Source organism: Cinclus cinclus, chromosome Z (assembly GCF_963662255.1).
Source record: "Cinclus cinclus chromosome Z, bCinCin1.1, whole genome shotgun sequence".
Taxonomy (NCBI): Eukaryota; Metazoa; Chordata; class Aves; order Passeriformes; family Cinclidae; genus Cinclus; species Cinclus cinclus.
Genome location: NC_085084.1, coordinates 32786280 through 32810784, shown reverse-complemented (window position 1 = coordinate 32810784; position 24505 = coordinate 32786280). Strand labels below are relative to the sequence as shown.

The following is a 24505-nucleotide window of genomic DNA, read 5'->3' as shown; positions in this document are numbered from 1 at the left end:
TTCCCACTTAATAGTAATAGGCAATTTGGCACGGTTGGGGAGGGGGTAAAAGGGAGGGGGGAGTGGGCATGGCCATTATTGTAGTTCAGCAGTTTTCCTACACATTAAACAGCCAAAAGAAGGGGAAGAATGTAATGTTTTAAAATTTGTCAGTGTGTCCATATCTATGAGAGACTCAGATTTGTTATAAACAAATACAATAAAAAAGCAATTGGTTATTACAAGCCCTTTCCCTTATTTTCCACTATATTACCAGTAATTTTACTGTACACTGACATTTTTTCTACCTAATGGAAACTTAACACAGACAGCTTTTTAATTTAGTTACTTAATGTAGACAATATGCCTTTGTTTTCAAAGTTATCCACAGATTATCTATGCTATGCTTTCACAACTGTTCATGTGGAAGTTCTGGTGACAGCCTTTGCCTGTTGAAGAGGAGAACATAAATACATAGCTTGGCACTGCCAACTATAATTTTCTCAGACTGTGGTCATCTGTGACTGAGATTTTGTAGAGCTGTACTTTAAAAAAAGCAGATCCCTGGTTCTGGAAATTTGGGAGGTAGCTCTGAGCAACATAACCCATGAGGCAAAGAAGTAAAACAGTTAGTTCAGGCAACCACAAAAATGAGCCATGGATAGTAAGCAAATTGCAACTTTTATTTCAGTCTTTCTCTGAATCTAGGAAAGAGTGGCTTGTTTGCAATTTTACTAGAAATCTTTTTATTTTACTACTTGTGAAAGATATTTTCTCAAATCTTGCCATTAATCAGTGTACAAATAATTCAGGGATATTACTGTGAACTAAAACTGCAGTTAGTACTGTCATAGGTTTTAAGAATTCAATCAAAAAACAACACTCTGCAAATCGTTCTTCCCTAAGAGCTGGTTTCATTTACTCAAATAGTGAATATGTGCTTAATGAAGGCTTAATATAAAATAAGTATTTAAGTGCAAACATAAACCTTAAACTTGGTGGCCTTTCTTTTATTACTTCCCTGCTTCACCCACCTTTCTGTTACTGCATCAGACTTAAAAAGATTAGTGGGTTTGAAACATGAACCATCTCAGCTGAAGGCCACTGAACAGAGAGAGACATTCTGGAGCTGGCTGGCATGCCTATGCAAACTGTTTATGCATTCCTGGAGCAGAATGGAGTTACTGTCTGCCATTGCTCTCACACGTATTTCCAGTTTTGTTGCCAAATCTTTTGATAGAAAGTGAGGATTTGGGTACTTTTCTATCCTGTTCTTTATATTATGACTGAGAGATTTTTTTTTTTTAATTCAATCTTTTACCTCTTCTAGTTGTACCTTATAATATCTGGATCTGCCTCCCAGATGACTTTCATCCCCCTACTTGCCAATGCACTGCAGAAGGCTGAGAAATGTGGATGCCAACAAATGGCCTCCAGCAGGTTATGCAAAGGGTGAGGGTCACAGCTTAGTTCCCTGAATCAAATCCATGAGAATGCTAAATTTCAATGCAGTCTTTGCACGTTGTCCATAAAACAAAGAGCTTTTTCCTAAACTGGTTTATGATGAAAAGGAACTCAGGAACTTATCACATTGTTCCTGAAGGAGCTGTCAGAAGAAGAGAAGTAGAACAGAGTCCAGCGGATAGCTAGAAAAAGTCACAGGTGTAACTGCAAGAAATCTCTAAGACTTTGAGAAGCCTTGAGATTCTGGCAGATCTAGCCCATCTTTACACTGGAAAATCAGCAGGCTCAGTGAGCAAACACAGGTGTCCTAAAAACTCAGAATGAGCCTTGGCATCTGTTTTTTGACTTTTTTTTTTTTAATATGAAGAGTGATAAAGAACCTCTACATCACCCATGACAACAGAGAAGCAGTAACTATCCAGCTTCAAGAAACTACTTAGTTTAGCAACATTTTAAAAACAGACAGAGATATCCTGAGCTAGTAAGAATTTCCAAATCCTAATTTATTTCTAAAAACTAATACCAATAATTTGTTTTTTCCCTTTAAAGAGTTCAAGAATGAAAACCCAAAAACAAGTATGTAATATACAAGTCCCCATTCTGTTCAAAAGAATTTAAGGCGCGTTTGTCCATCTCTTCTTCCAGGGACTCTTTCATATGTCAATCTCCTTTTTTTGAACTCCTGTACTTCTGGAAATCCTGAATCTGAAAAAATAAGTGAAAAAGTGAAAAACTGTGATAAACTCTAAATACAACATGTATGCAGACTTAACTTAAGACAAACTGTGTGTGCTTCTCAGAAGCAGTAACAGATTTTGGCTTTAACTGGTGTGTTCCCTAAGAAACGTATCAACTATCATAAAATAAAATGTGTACAGATTAATATTTGCTACTTCTTACTGCTACTGACCCATTTTATGCATATTTATGCATATGCATACTGTCCTGTAATAGGTATATGTGACCTTATACAAAAATAAATAAACCAACATATACTTAACTGCAAGACTTCAGAAAATATTTAATGTTTATTTCTATTTCATTGATACTACACTTAGAACTATTCTATAATTGTTGAAATTTAGTTCTGTTTAACCAGACATGGTCATGTTTCTAAGTTGTTTTAAAAAGCTACTTACATTCTTAAGGTTCAAGTGCTTTTACAATAATGTATTTGAGAAGTTGCTTATTCAAAAAAAGTTACTAAAAGTTAAATACAAAGAAATTATATTTAGTCTTTGCAAAAAGTATTGTCAGAAAATGCTACAACTGATCTAAGGATTTGACCTGTTCCAGTGGAAATACTGGCTTGGCATGATGTCATGAATTATCTGTGGTTTAATGAGACCTTGATCTTGCACCTGAAGAAATCCTTGGGATTTTTTCCCAGTGTATCTTTTTAACTTGACTCTCTTCATATTTCTTAAATTTTTGCTCTCAGAGGCCTTTACTGTATTAAGGTGAAGTTAGGGGGGTTTGTTTGTTTGTTTTTTTGGCTGGATCTTTTGGGTTTTAGTTATTAATTTTTTTTTGGGGGGGGTTGCATTAGCATTCAAAACTATTTTGTATACTCATTTTTCTCCTGGTTAGTGAATTATAAAGTAGAATAAGACTATTCTTCCAAAATCTAAACCAAAAATCACTTTTCCTTGTTTTGATTTGATTCACATTCAAGTATCCTTTTGTCCTACTGGGCAAGAAAAATACAGAAATCTTACCAGTTGGAGATCACAGTATTTTCTGAACACTGTAAAATTTGGTACCAGGACAATCTGCTGTGATCTCTACTGAAATATACTGTATGTATAATTTTATGCTATCAGTGCCAGCCACAGGTTACTGGAACATTTGTTACCTACTCAGCAACACTCATGCTTCAATTTTAATTCCAGAGAAGGAAAAGGTCGGTTCAGAGTTCCTGCATGAACATTTCAATGTACATAGGCTGAAAATTAAAAGAAGTTCACCATATCCAATTAATTTTTCTTCTTTACCTCCATAATTACCCTAAGCAGTCCAAGAAAGATTTAAATTACATAGGCTTTCATGAATGAGTCTGATCTGATCAGTGAAAACATTTTAATGCTGTGCTGACCTTGTACCACCAAAAGATTTAATGACAGCAAGCAACCGACAAATCATAAATTAAGTGATCTGTACTATGTGTTGGGCACTTTTTAAAAACAAATTTAAACTTGCATTTTTTAAAAAAATTTTCTCACCTACAGGGAAATAGAAGAATTTTAAAAAAACACTACAATAAAAGATGCAGCAATATATAGTCTGACAGGGACTTTCTTAGTTGCTAGACTCCATGGATACATACAGCTTATTAAAAAAGGATTCAAGCTTACTATATTTGATGGAGTAAACCAGAGATAAGTAAACTGCAAAAAAAAGGCAAGCATAATATTTTGTATAAGGACTTTCAGGGTAAACAAAGTTTTGAAGTACACATCATACCATCTTTTTGAAAATACAACCTTTGGACAGATTTCAAGTGGAGAGTTTACCCCTGGAGATACTAGCTGAAAAAGTATTCCAAGAATAAGAAATTATATCAAACAAACTTTGAAAATTTTCAGAGTGCCATTTTTACTCCATTAGTGCCAACAGAAAAACACAGCTATTAGCAGAATTTCACTCTCAGGATTTGCTGAATCTCCTTTTTGTCCTATAGAAAAAGACAGTCTTTTTTTCATCCTTGTCCAAATCTATGTTTACAAAATAATCTTCCCCATAACATTTAAACTAATTCTAGCATGTTCATTAACTATATTTTAGGTATTGTCAAAGAGAAAAGAAGCTGAATCTTACACTGTTGAAGAACTTTGCTTTTATAAGGGAAAAATAATGGCAGTACACAATTCTAGTTTGTAGGTTTGTTTTTTTTTTAAATACCCCAAGACATCTTTATGCTCAAAACAAAACCTGTAAGGAAACTTTTATCACAGAAGAAATACATACACATCTAAGTTTTAGCAAAGGGAGAATGCAATTGTTAGGTTGAATTTGATTTAGCAGCTATTTAAATAAAAGATAAAATACAGACTAATAAATACTCCCTACAACTTTGCAGCTGAGTAACAAAAAGAATTTCAGCAAAATCTGTTTACTTTGTACTTACCTGCTTTATTTTTTTCTTTTGTCCCTAAGAATGGAGGCCTTTGTTTTCTCTTTCCTTTAGATGCTCCACTGATTTGGTTAAAATTCAGATTTTGAAGCTCATCCATATCATCAAAGAAATCAGAGAGAAAACCATCATGAGCAAATGAATTACATGGGTCTGGGGATGTAGAATCATTCCACAGGGGTTGGTCAATCTGAATTTCTGGGCTTTTAAAAGTTGTGTCTCTAAATTCTTCTAGAAAACTTTTAGACCTCTCCTGAAGTGCACAGTCACTGAAAGTTGCAAAGAAATCCTCTTTTTCAGAGTCTTTGGAAGTATGATCAGAGATATCATGCATCCTGAAGGGCTCTCTTTGAACAGGGAGAGAATTTTTAACTTCTAGACAAGCAAAACCTTCACAGTCCTTTGATACAGCAAACAAATCAGCCTTCCTCCTTGTAATTACATCTGATGAGCATGCTTTCTTTTGCATACAACTTGGAAGATCAGACTTAAAAAAGCCTTTATGATGATTCAGTGGAGGAATTAGGGCTTCGGAATTCATATGAGATGTTCCTGGTTAGAGAAAAATTTAAACAATTTTGTTTGGAGAATGAAAGACATTTTCTGTACATTTTACAGAAAACCAAAATATCATTGAGCATTGTGATTACAGTCTGTCTCATCAGAATAACTGACCTTACCATGATTAGAAGATTAAGATTCTAATACATTCAGATTTTTCACTTGGTTTCAAAGGAGACACATTTTCCTAGTAATTCAAAGTATTACCTGTTCTGGTTTGTGCCTTATCAAGCAGCTCTAAAATCTGAAAATTTTGTTTATTATCAGGATGCAATGTGTTGAATTTATTCTGGTTTTCTGGGTGTGATGCACTTTTCACTGTTTTTTCTAGAGGAGCAGCAGTATTAAGGCTGTATGAAGATATCATGTCTCTGAAATGCTGAAACAATAAAGAAAGTATCTGTCAGGAATGTTTATGGTACGTCAAAAAGTTAAATCAGTTGCTAAGATTCTAAGATATATAAATTTTTGTTTACTGGAACAAGAACAACAACAAAAAGACTTACCAAAAGAAGAGAGACATGTACAGTACACAATGTACCACCTGTCTTAAATCTGTAAACAGGTTAAGTGATAGTCTCTGTCTTGAAACACAGGAAAAGCAATATCTTAATGCAGTTTATTCTCTTTCATTATACCAAGATAAAGGAAGCAATGTCTGTAATGGATTGACATCTATCATGCATCACAGAGGAATTTATCTGAGCTTCTGTCAATAAAGATGGCTTTACACATATACAGTTAAAACAATTGTATGCACAATTTCACATTCAGTGACCAAATACCTGTTCATTTGCTCCTTCACCTTAATGGAATGCTTTACCTTAAATGAACGGGGTCCTCACCCATCTTGAGTGACAAATCATGTGCATTTTTTATTGAATTGGATGATTATATTCAGTCTATAATATTTTCCCAGACTTGACCCAACTGGAACAGTAAGAGCACACAATTCTTCATCTCAGTGGCTCCGTTAAACGCTTAGTACTATGAATGGTAAGTGGTGGGTTTACTATAGGAAGGGAGGCAGGCAGGCAGGCAGGAAGGTAAGGAAATCCTGGAAATACTTAACTGGAAAACATCTTTTACATTAGAAATACACATCACTAAAGCTTGCACAATACTTGATACAATACTCAATATTGTGAAGCCTGAGGAGAAAGTGGATCTAATGAGTATTCTTCCAATTAAGGAAATGCTCTCATTATCTTCCCACAAACAAAACGGTGGCTTGACAAAATCTGCTGAAAATCAGTAGACTCAACATTTTGGATATGAATGATATGCTAAAACCTGTAATTAATTTTTAAATGACACCAGCAAATGCACACGTAGCATGAAATTAAAAAAAAACAACAACCCACAAAAACAACCAACAAAACAACCACATATTACAACAGAGGAAAAAAAAATTATCTAATACATAAAATCATTTTGGCTGACCTTTAAAACTTTTTTTGGAACCGCTGGCAGAAGTTCCTGGAGTTGATCAAAGCTTGCAAGAAATAACTTGTTCAATGAAGATCCCTTCTGTAACATAAACTGAGCAACCAAAGGATTGATACATGGAAAAGTAAGCAGGCATTTCTCTGTCTGGAAATGGAAATTATTTTGTTAGATTTAGATCTGACAAACTTTTTATCCTTTTTTCCTGTTACTACAAAGTCTCTTACTGAGTAAGTTCTAGAGTATATCATAGAAAGACAGTTTTCAAACAGTGCACTTTTATAGTCCAATAAAAACTCATTTTTTTTTACTATAGATGCAATGTAGTATCATTTCTGAAAAAGAGTAAGCTCTGCATAACAATCTGGCAAAAACACAAGTCCAAAGATGTTTATTTTCTAAAGGTTAAAAGCAGTGAATAACTTGATTTTAAAATGCATGACCAGATTTACTATTATTTCTCCATTTAAAAGTGTATTATCCAGATCAATATAAACTGAAAAATCTGGTTCTGTTTTACAAAAGCTGTATTTGTTAAAGGCAATGAAACAGGTGGCAAAAGCAGGAGTTTTCAGGGGGAGGATGAATGTCACAAACAGGGCAGCAAGTTGAGAGTAGCTTGTTATCAGCATCAGCTTCCTGTTCCTGACTTTCATAAAACACTGACTCCTCGCCATTTTTTACCAGTATCCTTAATCTCTAAATTGGAAAATGTATAATCCAATATGCCCTTCTTGAAAGGCCAGACCAATACCTGCTTCATAAAGCTTCTGAATTCTGCAAAGGCCTAAAACAGTCTCAGCTTTACAAGAGTTCAAAGCTGTCACATAAAATGAACAAATCCATACATTTCATTACTATACAAGTTTACATTTACCTTACTATACAAGTTAAAGGATATATTTAACAGTGATTGATGGGTCTGTTCCAGCTTTTATTGGAATGAATTAAACAAGCAACTGCAAGAGTTAAACAAGTTTTTACCATCTCTTTCTAAAGCAAGTTGGCAAGCAATGCCATTGACTTCAGTAACGGATCAGGACTGCTGAATTTGGCTTCCTGCCCAAGTGAGCCACTGTATGCTCATCTTTTACTATTTGGGTAGTATTTTAAATTTAGTACCTAGAACTGTATAACTGCACAAACTGGCAGGCAGATGTGGTGGATAAACTTCCCTACAGGTTAATTGTGAAAGCACAGGGTAAGTCCAAGTTGCATCTAACTGTGCTGAAAAGGATAATAGAAATATATATATATATATATATATATATATATATAATATATATATATCTTTGCACATATACTAGAAATATGCTTGCATATATATCTGCATATATATACATATATATAATAATGCTTATTTTAATAATATATTTTAAGAGAACTAAAATAAAAAACCCTAACACTTTATTAATCTTAGAAAGAAAACTGTAAATTCTTGGGAAGAGAAGCAAACCTCAGAGGGCAAGACAGAAAGCCAGGATTTGTCCAGCCACTCATCAGGACTGGTATTAGATGCTATCAAAATGCTGTCAGCAATCTGACGAACTATCACTGCTGTCTCTTCAATCCCTGGTGTAAGAACTACCTAAAAATGATACATAATATTCTTGGTTAAAACTTACTCTAATGAGTGTCCTAGTTTGCTACAGAAGGTGAGGTGAAAACTAAAGGTCACCCTGAACAGAATACTTGGTACTGCTGAATAATTAAACCTGATCCATGCTTATAATGCAGAGAAACTCCAAGCCCTGACCACTAGCCTGGCTGCACACTGAACTTCTTATTTCCGTAAATCCTATGTAGGTGAAATTAATTTATTTATCCTACAGATCTTTTTTATGTTTCTGTGTATAATATGAGTTCCTAATAAAACAGGTAACTGTGAGATGCACATTACAGTTTAAGAAGACGTGTAACACTTTGGAGCTATAATTCCTAAACAAATTACACTGCTGAGTACATGAAATTAAAAAAGCTTTCTTTTCTCTTTGTCCTCATAACTTTCATTTAATCAGGTAAATTTAATACAAATTTTAATATGTAAATAATAATGAGTTTCATAAAGATCTGCACTCAACACTGGCATCAAATAAGTGAAACAAAGTGTCTGAAAAGACATCACTCCATTCAAAAATATGTTACCTTACCTTTGGTAAGCTAAATGAAACTTCTGCCCATATTTTAATGCTGATTATTCTAGATAGTAAAACAGATTTCCCAGATTCTAGATTTCCTGATTTTTAAAGAAAGAAGTTAATTTATCTTGTCACATTAAAAAAGCAAACTAGCTGACAGCAAATGATGTCTTTTTTCTTCTGTCACATCAGCAATATAATATTGATCTGAAACTTTGAATTAAGACATAAGCAAGATTAATATATATTCTAATAATTTATTAAAGGCACGATCTCATCTTCTGACTCCTAATAAAAAGATTTCAACTGCTATTTGAATCTGATTCAACTTGTATTGCAGTCAAGCCAGTCTTTTCACTAACTTCAGCAGAAGTGAATTAAGATGTTCGCTTATTATAGTAATTTTAAACTATTTTGTGTTTTTGATGTAGAAAGCATACTTGAGCTTTTTAGAAATATCGTATCATAAAGATTAATACAGAAAAAAATTACCTTCACTTCAAAGCCTTCTGACTTCTGTGTAAGTTCAATTAGAGTGGCATAAATTAAGACAAGGTTAAGCAGAGTATTTCCCTTGAGACTGTACCTGTAAAACAGTTTCACTGAATCATTAATATTTAATATATATGTAATAATCTCAAACAATTTGTTCCATGTCTTAGTAAGTATCTGTTTCATTTCCTGGAATTCAGCATACCAGTACAGTTTGAGCATTAGTATCTGTGGAATGAGAACCAGAATACATTAAGGGACAGGCTGCTGAAAGATAAACTGTAAGGAAAGAAAAACAGAGTCTACAGAAAAACAGGTCTGGTCTGAAGAAAATGGTCTGGCTCAAGAAACTGGGGAAAAAACGGAGAGGTAATTACCACATGCTTACAGAACAAAATCTCAAAAGAGATAGTAAAGTAATGTTTATGCACTATGTCAACAAAAGGTGTGCTTCTATAGCAAAAGATGCACTGGAGGAACACTTGGAGAATGTTTCTGTGTTGGGAATTATATACAGTGGTACTAACACAGTAATGCATAGCTATGCATTTGTAGGGGTTAATATACTTCAAACAGATGTAAGAATAGTTCCAGTATTTAATATCCTTAGAGCTGGGAAATTTCTGGACCTGTTGATTTGAAATGCACCTCATGTTAGTATTGCCTTCATCAAACTCTGTTATTTTATAACATCTGTTTCTTTATAGTTTATGTAAAACTAAAAATAGCCTCACAAATAAAAAAATCCCAAACTTTTCTAACATTTTGGTTACAATTTCACTGAGTTTTTCAGTAGGAGCATGACAACACTGTAACTGATTGAAAAGCTCAGAGCACACTAGAAATATGAGCTTATAATATTTGTATTGTTCTAAGAGAAATGTATTCCTACAGAGAAGTTCAAAGTTAAACAAGTATCAACTTGTTTTAATAAGCAGTTTCTTTAGTGATGAGTTTGTTTTAAAAATACCAGGATAATAAAAATAATTTAATAACTTACTCTAAACTCAGTCTTTCTCTGGAATAGAAAATAATCCAACAGCACATATATTGGAGTGATAATGCCATCAGTCTCGATATTACAGTGTCACAGGAGTCCTCACAATTTAGTTCTTCCATACTCTACAGTGGAATTTCAATAAAGAGTAAAAACTAAATAAATACGTTACCATGGCTGCCCCAAACTTTTAATGAGTATCAATATAATATGCAGAAACTAGATCAAACATAAATACAGCTAAATAATGTAAGTATTAAGGACACATATGGGAATTGGAAGAAGTAGCTTGTATTCCCAACTTTTATTGTCTCTGAAGTTCAAAAGGCTCATTCACAGCTTTATGCCTCTTCCTTCCTCTAAAATGAAACACTGTCAATACCTTTTTAGACTGTTCTTAAGATTTTTTGGTGAACTTTACTAATGCAAAATATTGTTAGAAACTTCTGAAGTACTTACTTGGCCTATACAAATCATATCATACCTACACTAACTATATAAAATACCACATCACTAACTGCAGTAGCTTGTAGGAATGTCTATGTTGTACTCCTAATGCAAATTGATTATTTTATTATGTATCAATCTTTCAGAAGCAGTTCTTCTACCTGTAATCTCTCTTGCAGCATACCAGAATTTAAGTAGTATGCTATTGCTTAGACTATTATTTTTTATTAAAAGTAGGATAAATTATTCTATAGACTAATTCAGATAACCATCTGAAATGGGAGGAATTAACATGCACAGTGGTAAGAGAATAGATCCACAAATACATTTAATTGGTTGTTACAGATTTTCTATACACAACCCTATTTTTAAGTATGCATCCTTTAACTACATTTCATACAATCAAATCACAGGTCAAGTGTTACTTCAGTGAAGAAACTGAGAAAATGTTAAAGTAGTCAAACTGGCACAGACAGAATTGTAGAGTTAATGATTTGTGACGTGAAACAATGCATTAATTAAGTATGATTATGGGGAAGAAAAGGTATGTCAGAAGTCTGAAGATGTGACCAGAAGTGACCAAACAGATAACAGAACTTGGACACAGTAGTTTAATTTTGTACCTGCAAAAAGATAGCAGTACATTCATCTACTGTCAACACAACATATCGATCTGTACCTCCAAAGAGCCTTAAGGAGTAACTACTGCTTCTTTCAACAAAGGTAATGCTGTACCTGAAGAAGTAAAATTATTTCATTAAAACTCAGACAAGTAAAATAATACTATATTCTTAAAGGAAATGGATAACATACACCCCTTAATACAGTTTGACTTACACAGACTTGATCTTTCTAAAATGCTCAGTTCACTTTAAGACACACTTGAACAATACATATCAATGTAGCAGTAATTTAGTGAAATTAAATTATATTGCTAACTGCATTGAGGAAGATCTTGACATCCAGGCTTGGAGTTTACAAAAAAAAAGAGGTAATATAGAAACTAAGATAGATACTTAGAAACTTTTTCTGACTAACTTTACATATTGCATTTCTTCTCCTCCTTTCATGATCGTGCAGGACAAGGCAAAGCAAACTCCCTGATTGCCATCAGTATGATACTAAAATTTTTGAGTGACTTAGAATTTCCAGCAGCACAGGCTCCTGTTGTGTTTTACTAGGAAACACAAGAGATTTAAACCTGAATCTGCTAGCACTATGTCTTTTAGAAACTTGCATGAACAGGGTATTCAGACATTTTTTAAAAAGTAAACTCTTACCTATTCTGAAATTGTGTAGCTCTTTGCCCACCTATTTAACTCCTTTATCAGTGCTAAAAGGAACTAGTGAAAAAGCAACAAAACATTGTTCCCAGCGATTTGGCTTATGGCCAGGCTTAATTGAGAACTAGAACAAGTTGGAGTTTAAAAGCATGACAGTGTTCAAATTTTGAAAGTCAAACATATCTATTTTTTCCCCCCTACTGAACCACAATTAGACACAGACCAATAAAGGCTCCACAGCTGACTCAAAGATATAGCCAGGATTAAAACTGGCATGTCTCTCCCACAACATGGTGAAACTGTCTGTATCTCTGTCACTGAAAGATATTGCTGATCTGGTCCCTATTTCTTTGTTTCTTTCTTTTATTTTTTTACTTTCCCCTCATGAGATAAAAGGAAGCTTTACCAAGTATGTATTACAGTGAAAGGAAAACTCAAGAAAACTATGTCAAAGTAATTATAAAGAAGCACAATGATTTACAGCTCTAGCAGTTTTCATACAGGCTATAGAGTATAAATAATTAAGTGAATAGTGGATCTGAATTTAATGAATAAATTAGCCTTTGTTTTAAACTTAGCCTTTCTTAAACACTGTGATGCACCAGAAAATACAATGTTTTACTATTGTTCTGCTTGAATATTTAGCATAGCTTTAGTAGATAAAAACAACAAGAAAAAATCCCAAAGCAATTTTTATGAAGAATTAAACACAAAGTCTTCCAAGGAACAAGAAGCACTAAAGAAAAGAAAAGTCTGTTAACATTATGATTTTCAGAGAAAAGTAGACAATTAAAAATTGTTCTGATTAAAAAATATCAGCTACCATTTAAAAAATTGTCCAATTCAATTCTGGTTGTCATATGTGTGGATCTTTAGTACTAGTTTATCAACTTCAACAGAAAAAAACCTATATTCTTGTCTCTTAAAATGGTAATAGTGTAATTTCAGAAACGTACCAGATAGCCAAGTAGATGGCTAATACAAGACAGAGTAGAACAACATACATGTCCTGAAAATCTGAAAATAAATACTTCACATGATTAAATAGGTTATTTTCACTCACTTGGATTCAAAAAGCTGAAGAATATCTGGCATATTAAGAAGACCTTCAGTTGTCAGAAATACATATGGAATCTGTACTTCCAGAAGAAAGGAACCACCATGACTCCCTGAAACATTTTGTACGTGTAAGATAACAGCGTAATAAGCTAAAAACTAAGCAGACATCAAGTAGACATTAAAAAATGCAGCTTTTATTAATCTCCTATAAAATACTTCCATTCTATACTTTTTTTTCCCCAAAATGAAACTCCTTTGAATTACTTTGAAATTATGCTTTTAGATTTTTTTTAGATCTAAAACATTCCCTTAGGAGGAGGAAGGGTGGATACAGCTTGCAGAAGCTGTAAACAACTTATGAACTTGGCACAAATCTTTTATAAACCCACATGTACTACTATATCCTGGCCAAAACTAAGTTTACACTCAAATAAAAACACCTTCTTTCTGCATAGATAACCCAGCTCTGTTTGTTGAGCTTTAGCCCTCATAATATATTACTCATTCTCTTCCACAGGCATATGAATGCAGCATTTTATGGAACAGAAAATATTTTCTTTTCATGTCAGTCTAATTGTTTATTACAATTCTGAAGACCACTTACCCATTTGTATTGTTTCAGGGAGGTTGGTTTTAAAAGTCATGTATGTAACATTCAGATTTTTGCACAGATTTTTCCAGCCAGAATTTTCAGAATAATCATATTCCATTGCTAATGAGAAGTGTGTCCAAGGGAAGTCAGCTCCAATTTGCTGATTATGTACAACAATGCAGGAATATCTACTAAGACTTAAAAAACCCCAACAAAATATGAATAAGTGCAGGTAGAATTACTCTCGGAACAAAATGAACTCTGTTTTACTCTGATGAATTCTAACTGCTTAAAGCCTGTTTACAAAAATATATTTACCTTTCCTGGTTAAAGTTCCAACTCCTTCAAAAATTAATTTAAAAATCAAAACCTATGCTCTTTCTCCTACAGTTATCTGTTAATAGAGTTATATTTTCCAGAAATGCCATAATTTCTTATTTCTTCTGTTATACCCTTTCAACACCTTTTTCTAGACATGCAAAAGCCATGTTTTTCTACATATTACTCTAAAGAAGTTTTTCTAAACAGGGAAAACAACATAAAGAATGTGCAATTGTTTGTTCCCTAAAGTTCCTCTAAGCCTCACTAAGCATTTTTCTAGAATGGACAAAATTCTCAACTCTAAAAATGAAGGTGTAGGTTCATATAATGAAAACTTTACTCCAGACTGGGAAGTAACTGAAAGTAACAGAATTTTCACTGACCTTAGTCCTAACTAAACAATTTGTTCTCAAGAATCAAGAATTGAAATTACTTGCTTATGATCTCTTTACAACTTAAAGGGCTTCCTTTTTTCTCGGAATTCAAATCCACAGCTTTCAAACCTGATTTAAAAAAATTAAACAGCTGATGAAATAAATGAGCCTCTATGGCTATGAATCAATGCAGAACAGTAAGTAGCAAATGTGGAACAACACAGGTTATTAAAATTTTAACTATTACATATTCTGTCTTGCTGAAGCCCTATACAATTTCTGTTTGTATTATACTGTTGGATGTAATGATTTACAAACTTCCTTCTCAGAGCCCAAGGAAAAAGTAATGCAAATAAGTTTAATGTCTCACAAATTCACAACCCTATTACCTTGAAATGAAAAATTAAAGGGTACAAATGGAAGCACATGTGCCCCTTCAGAAGTCAAATTTCTTTACACATTTTATACATTTAAAATTTTAACTGGAAAAGGTATCTAAGAAGGAATATTGGTACTACACAAGCACCCCTTTTCAAAAGTGTAGTTGGACTGACCTGTGTTAGCAACCAAGACTTGAGATCTTAAAACAAATAAAACTCTTTTCTTTAAATATTATTATTAGTAAAAGCACTGTGAACATGCCTCCTCCCTTTCAAAACATTCTAAAAGACAGGCTTTCTGCTTTTAAGGGCACAGGAAATCTAGCTTTATTTTTAAAGGCAAAAGAACAGTACAATACACAACACTTGATAAGGTTCAATCAAGTAGGATTGATGAAAATGGATTAAAAAAACCCAAAAATCAGTGACTTGTTCTAAACATAACTATAGGCTCAAATTAAAATTTCCGTGAAAAGTGTTTGTTTTACCAGCTGAATTTGCAGTGTTGAACAAGCTTGTACTTGTGAAATTACAGACGTAAATTGTTGAAGTGATGAATGCGCTGCTTTTATCAGTGGGGAAGGGGGATATTGGAAATAGTATATTTTTTGCCTTGAGTTTTACAGATTGATACTCCTTATGCTGACATATTTAACAAATTACCAAACAAGAACAGTAACACAGAGCTAAAGGAAAATATGATCTGTACCAGACTACTCATTCAAGGCTTTATGCTGGGGAATTTATTCAAGACTTTTAAAATCTAACTGCTCTGAATACACTTGCATGGAAGAAAGCTTGTGACCAATGATCAGCAAAAAATAATGAGACAATCTGATCAATATAACAGATGCAAATATAATTAGGCAATGGGCTGTTCACAGCTCCTCCATGTTCTATTAAAAACATCTTTGACTCAACAAATTATCACTTTTGCAATAGAAAACATTAAACCAGAACTCTTAAATGGGAGAACATAAAATTAAAATATAAAAGGCTGATGGAAGAGTTATGAAATATTAAACAGTGAGAAAAATATGTAGAAATGCTCCTGAGAAGGGAGAAACACCTGCACCAAGCATTCAAACAGGAATGCAGCAATCTACAGAATAACAGCCACTTTTTACTTCAAAAATACACACAAAATAATTATTTACCTTCTATCCGAGATAACGGATGAATGAAATCAGCCTTTTCTCTTTCAGAGTCCATCCTTGTAATGATTAATATCTGTATGAAGACAAGTAAAAGAAACCCTAGTAATGTTAAAACCTTTTTCTTTCACCCCTCATACATATTTCTTTCTCCTCTGCACAGAAAACACAAGACTGAATAAACAGATGGCCAAACCAGAAACTTTGGAGTTTTCCATGATGACAGTCATAGAATATCTCCAGTTGGAAGGGACCCATGAAACTCCCTGCTTCTCACAGGACTACCTAAAACTAAATGACACAACTATGTCCAAGAACTTCTTGAAATTGGACAGGCTTGGAGCTTTAACCACTTATATAGGGCTCTGTTCCAGGGAAGATCAACCTCTAAGTGAAGAATCTTTTGCCTAATGTGCCTAAACATCCCCTGACACCGCCTCATTCTGGTTGCTTGTGTCCTATCATAGTCACCAGAGATAGATCTGCACCTTCCCCTCTGCTGTTTTGCTTGAGGAAGGTGTAGGCTGTGAAGGGGTCACCCCTCAGCCTCCTGTTCCCCACAAGGAACAACGAAAGTGACCTCAGCTGCCCTTGAGGTCTTTTACCATCCTGGTCCCCATCTGGACAAAACAGCCAAGTTTGATATCCTCCTTATATTGGGGCACCCAGACCTGCTCCCAGCACTGGAGGTGAGGCTGCCCCAGAGCAGAGCAGAGCAGGACAATCCCCTCCCTTCCCAAGCTGGAGATGCTGTGTCTGATGTCCCCAGGACACACTTGGTCCTCCTGGCTGCCAGGGCACTGCTGACTCAACTTGCTCTTGACTTAGACTTCTAGTCTATTTCCACTGGGCTCCAGTCTCTTTCCCAATTTGTATGTATAAATGTGATGGCCCCATCCCAGATGGAGAATCTGACACTTGGTCTTAGTATATTTCATAGAGCTGGTGTGTGCTCAGCTCTCCAATTTAATTTTTTCTGTAAGGCCTTTCTATCCTCAAGAGAAACCACTGGTCCTCCTAGTATCATCAGTAAAATCACTTAATGTACTTTGTATTCCTGTGTCCAGACAACTTATAAAAACATCTAAGAGCACTGTCTCTAAAACTGAGCCCTGCGGAACACCACTGGTCACTGGCCACCAGCCTGATATCACTGAATTCCATTCACTCTAATTCTTTGAGCTCAACCCATCAGTCAACTGCTTATTGAACCCACTGTTATCAACTTGTCTTGCTCTGTGATGAACAGTTTGTAGAGGATAGTTCATCTCTCTGTGAGAAACAGTATTAAGAGCTTTGTTAAAATTAAAAACCACACTCACTGGCCTCCCTTGGTCAACTAGATGGGTCACCTTGTAAGCGGGAAATTAAAGGAAATTAAGTTGGTTAAGTAGCACTTTTCTCTTGTGAACCTGTGCTGGACAATGACTGCATTGTCTCTCAAGCATTTTTCAGTAACTCCCAGTATAAACTTCTCTATAATTTTAACAGGCACTGAAGTGGGATGGATAAGTGTGTAAATACGAGGCTTCTTTCTTTCCCTTCTTGAAAATTGAAACATTTAACATATTCCAGGCAGCTGGGATCTCTCCAGTCTCTCAAGATAGTTGAAAAATAATGGAAAGAGTTTTCACAATTAAATTTTTGAGCTCCTTCAGTACCCTGGGATGAAGCCCACTGGGCTTTTTATGTCTTTGCACATCTAGATGGAGCAGCAAGTCCCAAAAAAGGACTGGATTTGCTGGGAGTTTAACATTATCCTATAGTCACAGCCTTCTAACACTGGGCTCTGGGGATTGAAGACAGGGGCAAAAGAAGGCACTGAATGTGTGTCTCTGCTTTGTCTACCTATTTGTGAGGTGACCAACCTTGTTAAGCAAAAGATCAATGCTGTCTCTGATTCCGATTCTGTTCCCGACTTACTTTAAAAGGCCTTTTTAGTCATCCTTCACAGTGTTGGCCAGCTTGAACTTCAATTGAGCTTTGGCCACATAAATTTTCTCACTACAGGAGTGAAAAACCCTTCTCTAAAGACCCTTCATGTCATCTGTTCTTAAGTGACCTTCAAAGTCCATATACACTCCACTTCCACCTAAATTCTAGAAGACGCCTGTTCAGGCAGGTCAGGCTTCTGCCTTGCTTGTTTGGCTTTTGACTTGCTTGGAACTGCCTGCTCTTTTAGTCAAAAAGAATGCTATTTAAAGACACTAACTAAAGAGACGATACCACATTATTACTATTGTAATAGTGTAGTAGACTAGACAGATCTGTCACATTAGACACATTATCCTTACGGAGACAAAACTGAAGCTGCAGATATCTAGAATTCAGCCTGCAAAGTACTTATGTATCAGAGGGAGGTACTGGATGTAATGCTGAACTACTTAGAAAGATTTTCCAATCTGTATATGGAGTCACATAAGTGTTTCTGCCAGAGATCTGAGACTCATTAAATATTGCTTAAGACAAAAATATTGAAAAGGATTAGAATCTACCTAACAGACACAGTATTAACAAGAATCTCCAACAGAGAAGGTGTTTACCTTGTCCATCATTTCAACTGATACAAACTAAGCACATGTTACACCAAGTATATAAAGAAGAATATGTACCTACACACACATACCATATTTTCTAACAGGATACTCTCTGAACTTTTATGCCATTGTATAAACTTTTCTCATGGTATACACAAAATAAGATTTTTAAGAAGGCACACAGAATTGTCTGATTCTTAAGATTTACAGAGATAAGATACTCGTATGTATAAATATTAAAATATGTTAAATCTTGTCAGAAATGAATTTCTGGTCAGACACACAATCAAAGGGTAGATTTCTATTTCCATAAGTAGGTGCACAGAAGAGCTACTCAACAATCCACTGGAAGCTTTATAATCAGTTTTTGTCAACTGCATTTAAAAATGTAGACCTGCTTTTCTGTACACAATTCAGCAGCAGACCCATTATATGTTCATGTGAGCTAGATGAAATTTTTAGTAATTTTCTATCTAATCATGAGTACAAAAGATAATGAAACGAAGAGCAAAATTTTTTTTTCTCAACCAGCAATAACTTCTTCCTTACAAAGGAAATGTCCCATTATAATCCATTACAATCAATAACAACTTTGGCTAAAAATAGGATGATGAAACTATCATATTTCACATCATATTAACTAATATTGATGTGATATCATAGAAAACAGTTAATTGAATAGAACTTTCACTTCTTATTAAAATGGAATACTTCTACCTAGTCTGGCTCATTAAAATCTGTCTCTGAATGTTAGGAAACAGTAAACAGTTAGTAACCGTGAATAAAATCAGATATAGTATTATATTGCATGCAATATATCTTTGCATGACTAAGTCAAGCAAGCAAATCAAAACTAAAAATTTTTAGTTGCAGCTAAAATTTTTTTAAAATCACAGCTAGTGGAGTTCAGAAGAAAAGCCAACTTGTCACTGAGCTGACATCAAGATGACATCAAGTTCTCATATGTCTCCTACTACAACATAATCCTAGTATCATAAAGCAAAATGTGTTGCTTTTAAGAAGACAGAAAGGATGCAAAATCATCTTAGTGTGTCTGTGTCAGACAACAAGACAACCAATTTTGTTGCTTCATTTTAATTCTAAATTCTAGAAGGGTGTATAGTAAGTTGTTATATTGTTACTCTCAGCAAAATTTAACCAAAAGATATTCAGAGCTCCCAGTGCAACTTTTAAACACAAGAACATTAAATCCCCAGGAAGTGAAGTATGGAAAGAAGCTAAAACAACCTTAAACATCTTTTTTGGCTGTGTTTAGGATCATAAATTCTATTCCAAACAGTTAGAACACTTTAAACACCGTGCATGTCATTTTGTTTCCTAAGGTGATCAGTATTCTGTAAAGAAATAATAAATATTCTGCAAAGGAAAGTGGTGTTTTGTACTGCGTTGTATCACCAAAAATATTCACACATCCAGAAAGGAGAATCTTTGGAAAATTTGAGTATCCTCCAAAACCCTCTCTTCTATGCCAGAGTTATCCCTCACAGGTATTTGTTTCCTATATCATTCAAATGCCAGGCAGTTGGCCAGATACACTGGTTGGGCAGAGGTTAACTGTGGACAATACCGTCCACATGCTCCTTGGCATATGTGCGCTCCCAGTCCTGCCATATAAACACTTAATCATGACTTGTGCTATGATTGTCCCTGTGTCAGATGACTGAGGCTTTCAAATAAAAGATTATATTACAATTTTCAGTAATTTATACTGAAATTTATACAATATACTTCTCGGGAAAACAAGACTAACTGCAACAAGATAAAGCCCTGGTAAAGCTAAAACTCTTTTGCATGTTGTTTCACACATGCAACAAGGGGAGATTTGATCAAACAAAAACTTGTACTGCTGTTACAGAGTTCTCAGAATTTACATTAGCCTTATTTAATAGATGCCATGAGGTAAATATTAGACTTTTTTCATAAACAAACTATTGTTAAAACGTAGCTTTGCAGTTATTCATGTAATCTGGAAAAATTTCCTTTTTTAAGATAAACTGGTTACATTATTTGTTAACCTTAACACTGTGTTTCTCTCCATAACTTTTCATCCAATTTAATATTTCACACTGAAGTGCTGTTATTTTGGGATGTGTTTCATGCTTTTTCTGGTTGCTGTACTGTACAATCTTCAACTGCCTCCAGATATTATTCAAACAGGATTCTAAAATGTTTTTATAGATATCCTTTGCCTTGGACAAATAACCTGTTAATAAAGCAACAAAAAAAGTAAATGACGTGACAAAAGATAATTGTTCAATCTGCATATCAATTTAAAATCTATGTGAAGGTATCTTGCACAAAAACAGATGAAATTTTAATGGCTCCCCAATATGGAAAGAGAATGTGACCATTAATTTGGTACATAAATGGTATTTACAAAACTGTTGTACTTTATGTAGCATCTCCTATGTAACTGCAGATAGAATTATACAAGATTGCATCCTAAAGCTGCAGATGCTAGTAGCAGCACTCATATTTAACTAATCTGTATTGTTTATACTAAGTAACAACAGTATTTCTATCACCATTGTTTGTCCTGTGTGTTTACCACTCGCCATATTATCACAACTATCCTCACACTCTGAATGATGCCTTCTATGTATAAATGGCAAACAATGCTGGGGTTATCTGAAAATGCATAAAGAAAAAATGCATCCAGTAGAAGCGCATAATTAATCACACAGCACAGCATAGCTGTGCAGACTACAACGCCTACTTAGTATCTCACTCAATTTTCTAATTTTTTTCAGATCCTTTTTACTTGTACAACTTTCTGTGTGAGCTGTTGCTCAGGTTCAGAGACACAGGTGCTTTTGTGATTCTGAAATATCATCTAGGAGTGCTTCTGCTACAATAAACAGTGGAGGACGAACTGCTCATTTTTCTTCCTCCCATCCTTTTATATTGTTTATAGTAATGATAGAAAAGAATTGTACTTAGGATTCTACTTATATATTCACTCTCTATTCTTCTTCCTACTCTTTTATTGCTGTAGGTATTTAAGGAAATACAAAATAGTTTTTCCCCTACAGTTCAGTTTATGGCAGCTGGTTTTCATTTTACATCAATTTTAAGGAACCACCTTCCATTAAGGAATAGTTCAGACTGAAGGTAGATACTCTGAAGCAACTTTATCTCCTATAAAGACAGAGGGAGTCTGACTTCCCTAGGGCATTCACAAACACTGACTTCAACTTCTTACAGATCTATCCTAATAGAAGTATCTGAAAATTCAAAATACACAACAATTTGACAAGCTCAGCATTATCATTTTAGGCATTAAACTGGGTTACAATGGATTGTCATATTCCAAATCTGACTAAGACCAGAAAAGCTCAAAAAGAAGCTTCTGCATAAGTCCAGTATTCTAAATTCAAACTTCTTTCTCATGACACATTAGATAACATTTAAGATTTTGCTTAAAATGCTCTCAGATTTAAATAGCTCACTTCCACAGAGCCAAACAATATTTTATGTGAAAAGTGTTCCACACTCACAGAAGATAAACAGTAAATAGAAAAGGACTTGACATTTTTGCATGTTCCTCAGTTTCCACACAGAGATTCCAATGAAAATTTATCATTCTGAGATACGAGACATGTTATATATATGGAAGTTCTTAACAAATCCATGGAATAACACAAACAGCAGTCTATCAGTCCTGGACTGAGCATATACCCTGATGGCAAAGAGTCACATCTGCAAACATGAGGGATGGTCTGCAGAATACACACAAAGCTTTGGGTTTCTGAGTGTCATTATTCAGTACTGCAAACAAACCTAGGGCTGTATCCAAGCCACATGTTAGTAACAGATCTCGAACTGTCACCAGCAGGTGTACCAGAGCGGCGTGTCTGAACAGCATGATCTCCTTCTCATCTATTTTACCTTTACAAATAGAAGACAGAGGTGTGGTCTAAATAAAACTTCACAACTTATTTTATATATATATAATTTATAATATTATACATATATATATATGTATAGGCATCTTAAAAGATCCTGGTATATAAGCATTTTCATTAAACACACTCAAACGTGATAACTTTCAAGGGTTAGCCTTCAGGTCTGGTGGTCTTGCCAAATAGCTTATGATATAGTATAACATTTATTTCTCAGGTCATCTGACCCAGAGCAAGTGGCACACAGGCCAGCGTTTTTGAAAGGTGAGTACAGATAGATGGTGCTTGCTGGAGGAAGAGGTAACAGGTCCCCTGGGCACATCCTTGAAACCACATTGCTTACTGATTTTAGCGTGGCAATTTTCTGCACCTAATTAACATCTCATTATGAGAATCTTCACCTTCAAAAAGGTAGATTCAAATGACATTTGCTTCTTCCTAGCCCCACACACATCAAACAAATTTATGGGCTTCCTATTCTGTATTGTGTATCCATTTTGAATATACATTATAGGACTTGATTTAACAGGAAGGAATTTCTAGTCTGAAGACAGAAGGTATTTTCAGGAATTGCACACAGGTAATGGCGTAGTTCATTATCATAAACCAGAAATTTTTGGAAACTCAACTACAGAGTAAGTGTGCTTAATAATAAAACACATACTTCAAGATGCTAAAAAAGGTTGAGGAAGATAATTAAAGAATAAATTACTACAGCTGAAGGTGCATTCTAGGAGGAAAATAGCAGCTAGTTCTGTATACTGGGATTAAAATAACTAATTCAAAAAGACAAGCAAGGCACTTGGGAAGGAAAAATCAATGTAAGGATAGAGCATACAGAAGTATTTTGTTGGAAACCGCATGAAAGGCAAAGATCTTGCAACTATTCTCCATCAAAAGATAGAAAGTTCATGTTCAGCTCTGTTAGTGAAGGACTATGTCCAGCTCTTTACACCTGCCACCATAAGAACTCAGTGAGGGACAGAGGTCATTTAGAAATGAAGTAACACAGTAAGAAACCATTTTATGATGAAAGACTGGAGCACTTGGTGATATCTGATGCATAGAAGACCAGCATGGGAATGGTAATCTGCCAACAGATCACTACCATCAACAATAAGTGATTGTTTGTTATGCTCACTCAGGGATTAAGGAGCAAATACATCAGCATACTCTGGAGTAAAGAGGAATAAGACTGGATATTGTGAAACTATCTAAAACCAGGAAGAGAATAAAAGAAGTATGTTACCTGGGAGATTTTTGTATCTCCTACAGAGATAGAGAAATATTCTTTAGGAATGAATAGGATATTTTCTCTCTTGTTTCTGTGGACCATCCAGCAAGGGAAGTTCTTACTTCCTTTTGCTGCTTTATTTGGGGAGAAATGCAGTTTCTATAGCATGTTAACTGCATCTAAGTTTTCTTAAATTAATCTTGAATTGAAATGCAGAGTCTTATATATTTTTTCCTTGCTTCAGAGAAGCAGTAATGATTCTTTGCATACTTTTCTTGCTTAAGCTTTCCTTTCTGATACAGATATAGATACTGTGTTTGTCCCTTATGTTTGTGAAGATGGTGTTTGCTTTTTTGTAAGCTCCTTCACATTAAGTGAACCCTGCTGCTGACAATTTTGTCTATAGATCAAAGGCTGTCATACTGCAGGGCCAACTACAGTTTCTTTTTGTTTGCCTTCTTTCTCATTTGTGTTCTCATGGTCATTAATATTTTCTTTGAGAAAAATACATTCAAGTAACTTTCTAAATGTTCCTCAAATCAGCCTCTATTTTGTTATGAAGTTTTCTTGACTCTCTCTTTACAGTCAAAAATCTTTGTAAGGGGTCACTAACTTTGATGACTTTTCATCTAATTTTTCTGGTTTTATAAGGCTTTCACATACCACATAGGAGAGAAATGAAGTCAGAAAGAAAACAAATTATTATGGATCTTTTTCCTCCTCATTTCTAACATGGGCATAGTATTAGGCATCATGGAGGTAAGACAAAATATAGCTAGTGAAAGAAAAGAAACAACAAAACCACATAAACACCTTTTAATTTTAAAATCTAGCATGAAAAAAAATTAAACATTGTTTGCTATAGGAACAACATTTCTGAAGCATAATCTTTTAAATTGTAATCAAATTAGAATACTTTCGTACTGCAATGTTGAGGTTAATACATGTAATGCTGAACAAGGAGACATTTTTGAAATAAAAGAGGAAATCA

General features: G+C 34.5%; 1 protein-coding gene across 1 annotated transcript in view; it reads right to left on the bottom strand.

Annotated features, from left to right (window-relative positions):
• Positions 1-2047: 2047 nt before the first annotated feature.
• SHOC1 (shortage in chiasmata 1) overlaps positions 2048-24505 on the bottom strand; it is a 43692-nt gene continuing 21234 nt past the window's right edge. Inside the window, exons 15-29 of the mRNA XM_062513492.1 lie at positions 22159-22266; positions 20394-20581; positions 15824-15896; positions 15155-15157; positions 14346-14415; positions 13600-13788; positions 13004-13105; positions 11281-11392; positions 10214-10335; positions 9214-9307; positions 8040-8171; positions 6581-6730; positions 5345-5516; positions 4571-5128; positions 2048-2148 (exon numbers count right to left, since the gene is read on the bottom strand). Coding sequence (XP_062369476.1) covers positions 2048-2148; positions 4571-5128; positions 5345-5516; positions 6581-6730; positions 8040-8171; positions 9214-9307; positions 10214-10335; positions 11281-11392; positions 13004-13105; positions 13600-13788; positions 14346-14415; positions 15155-15157; positions 15824-15896; positions 20394-20581; positions 22159-22266 — 2174 coding nt within the window. The remainder of the gene's footprint in view (positions 2149-4570; positions 5129-5344; positions 5517-6580; positions 6731-8039; positions 8172-9213; positions 9308-10213; positions 10336-11280; positions 11393-13003; positions 13106-13599; positions 13789-14345; positions 14416-15154; positions 15158-15823; positions 15897-20393; positions 20582-22158; positions 22267-24505) is intronic.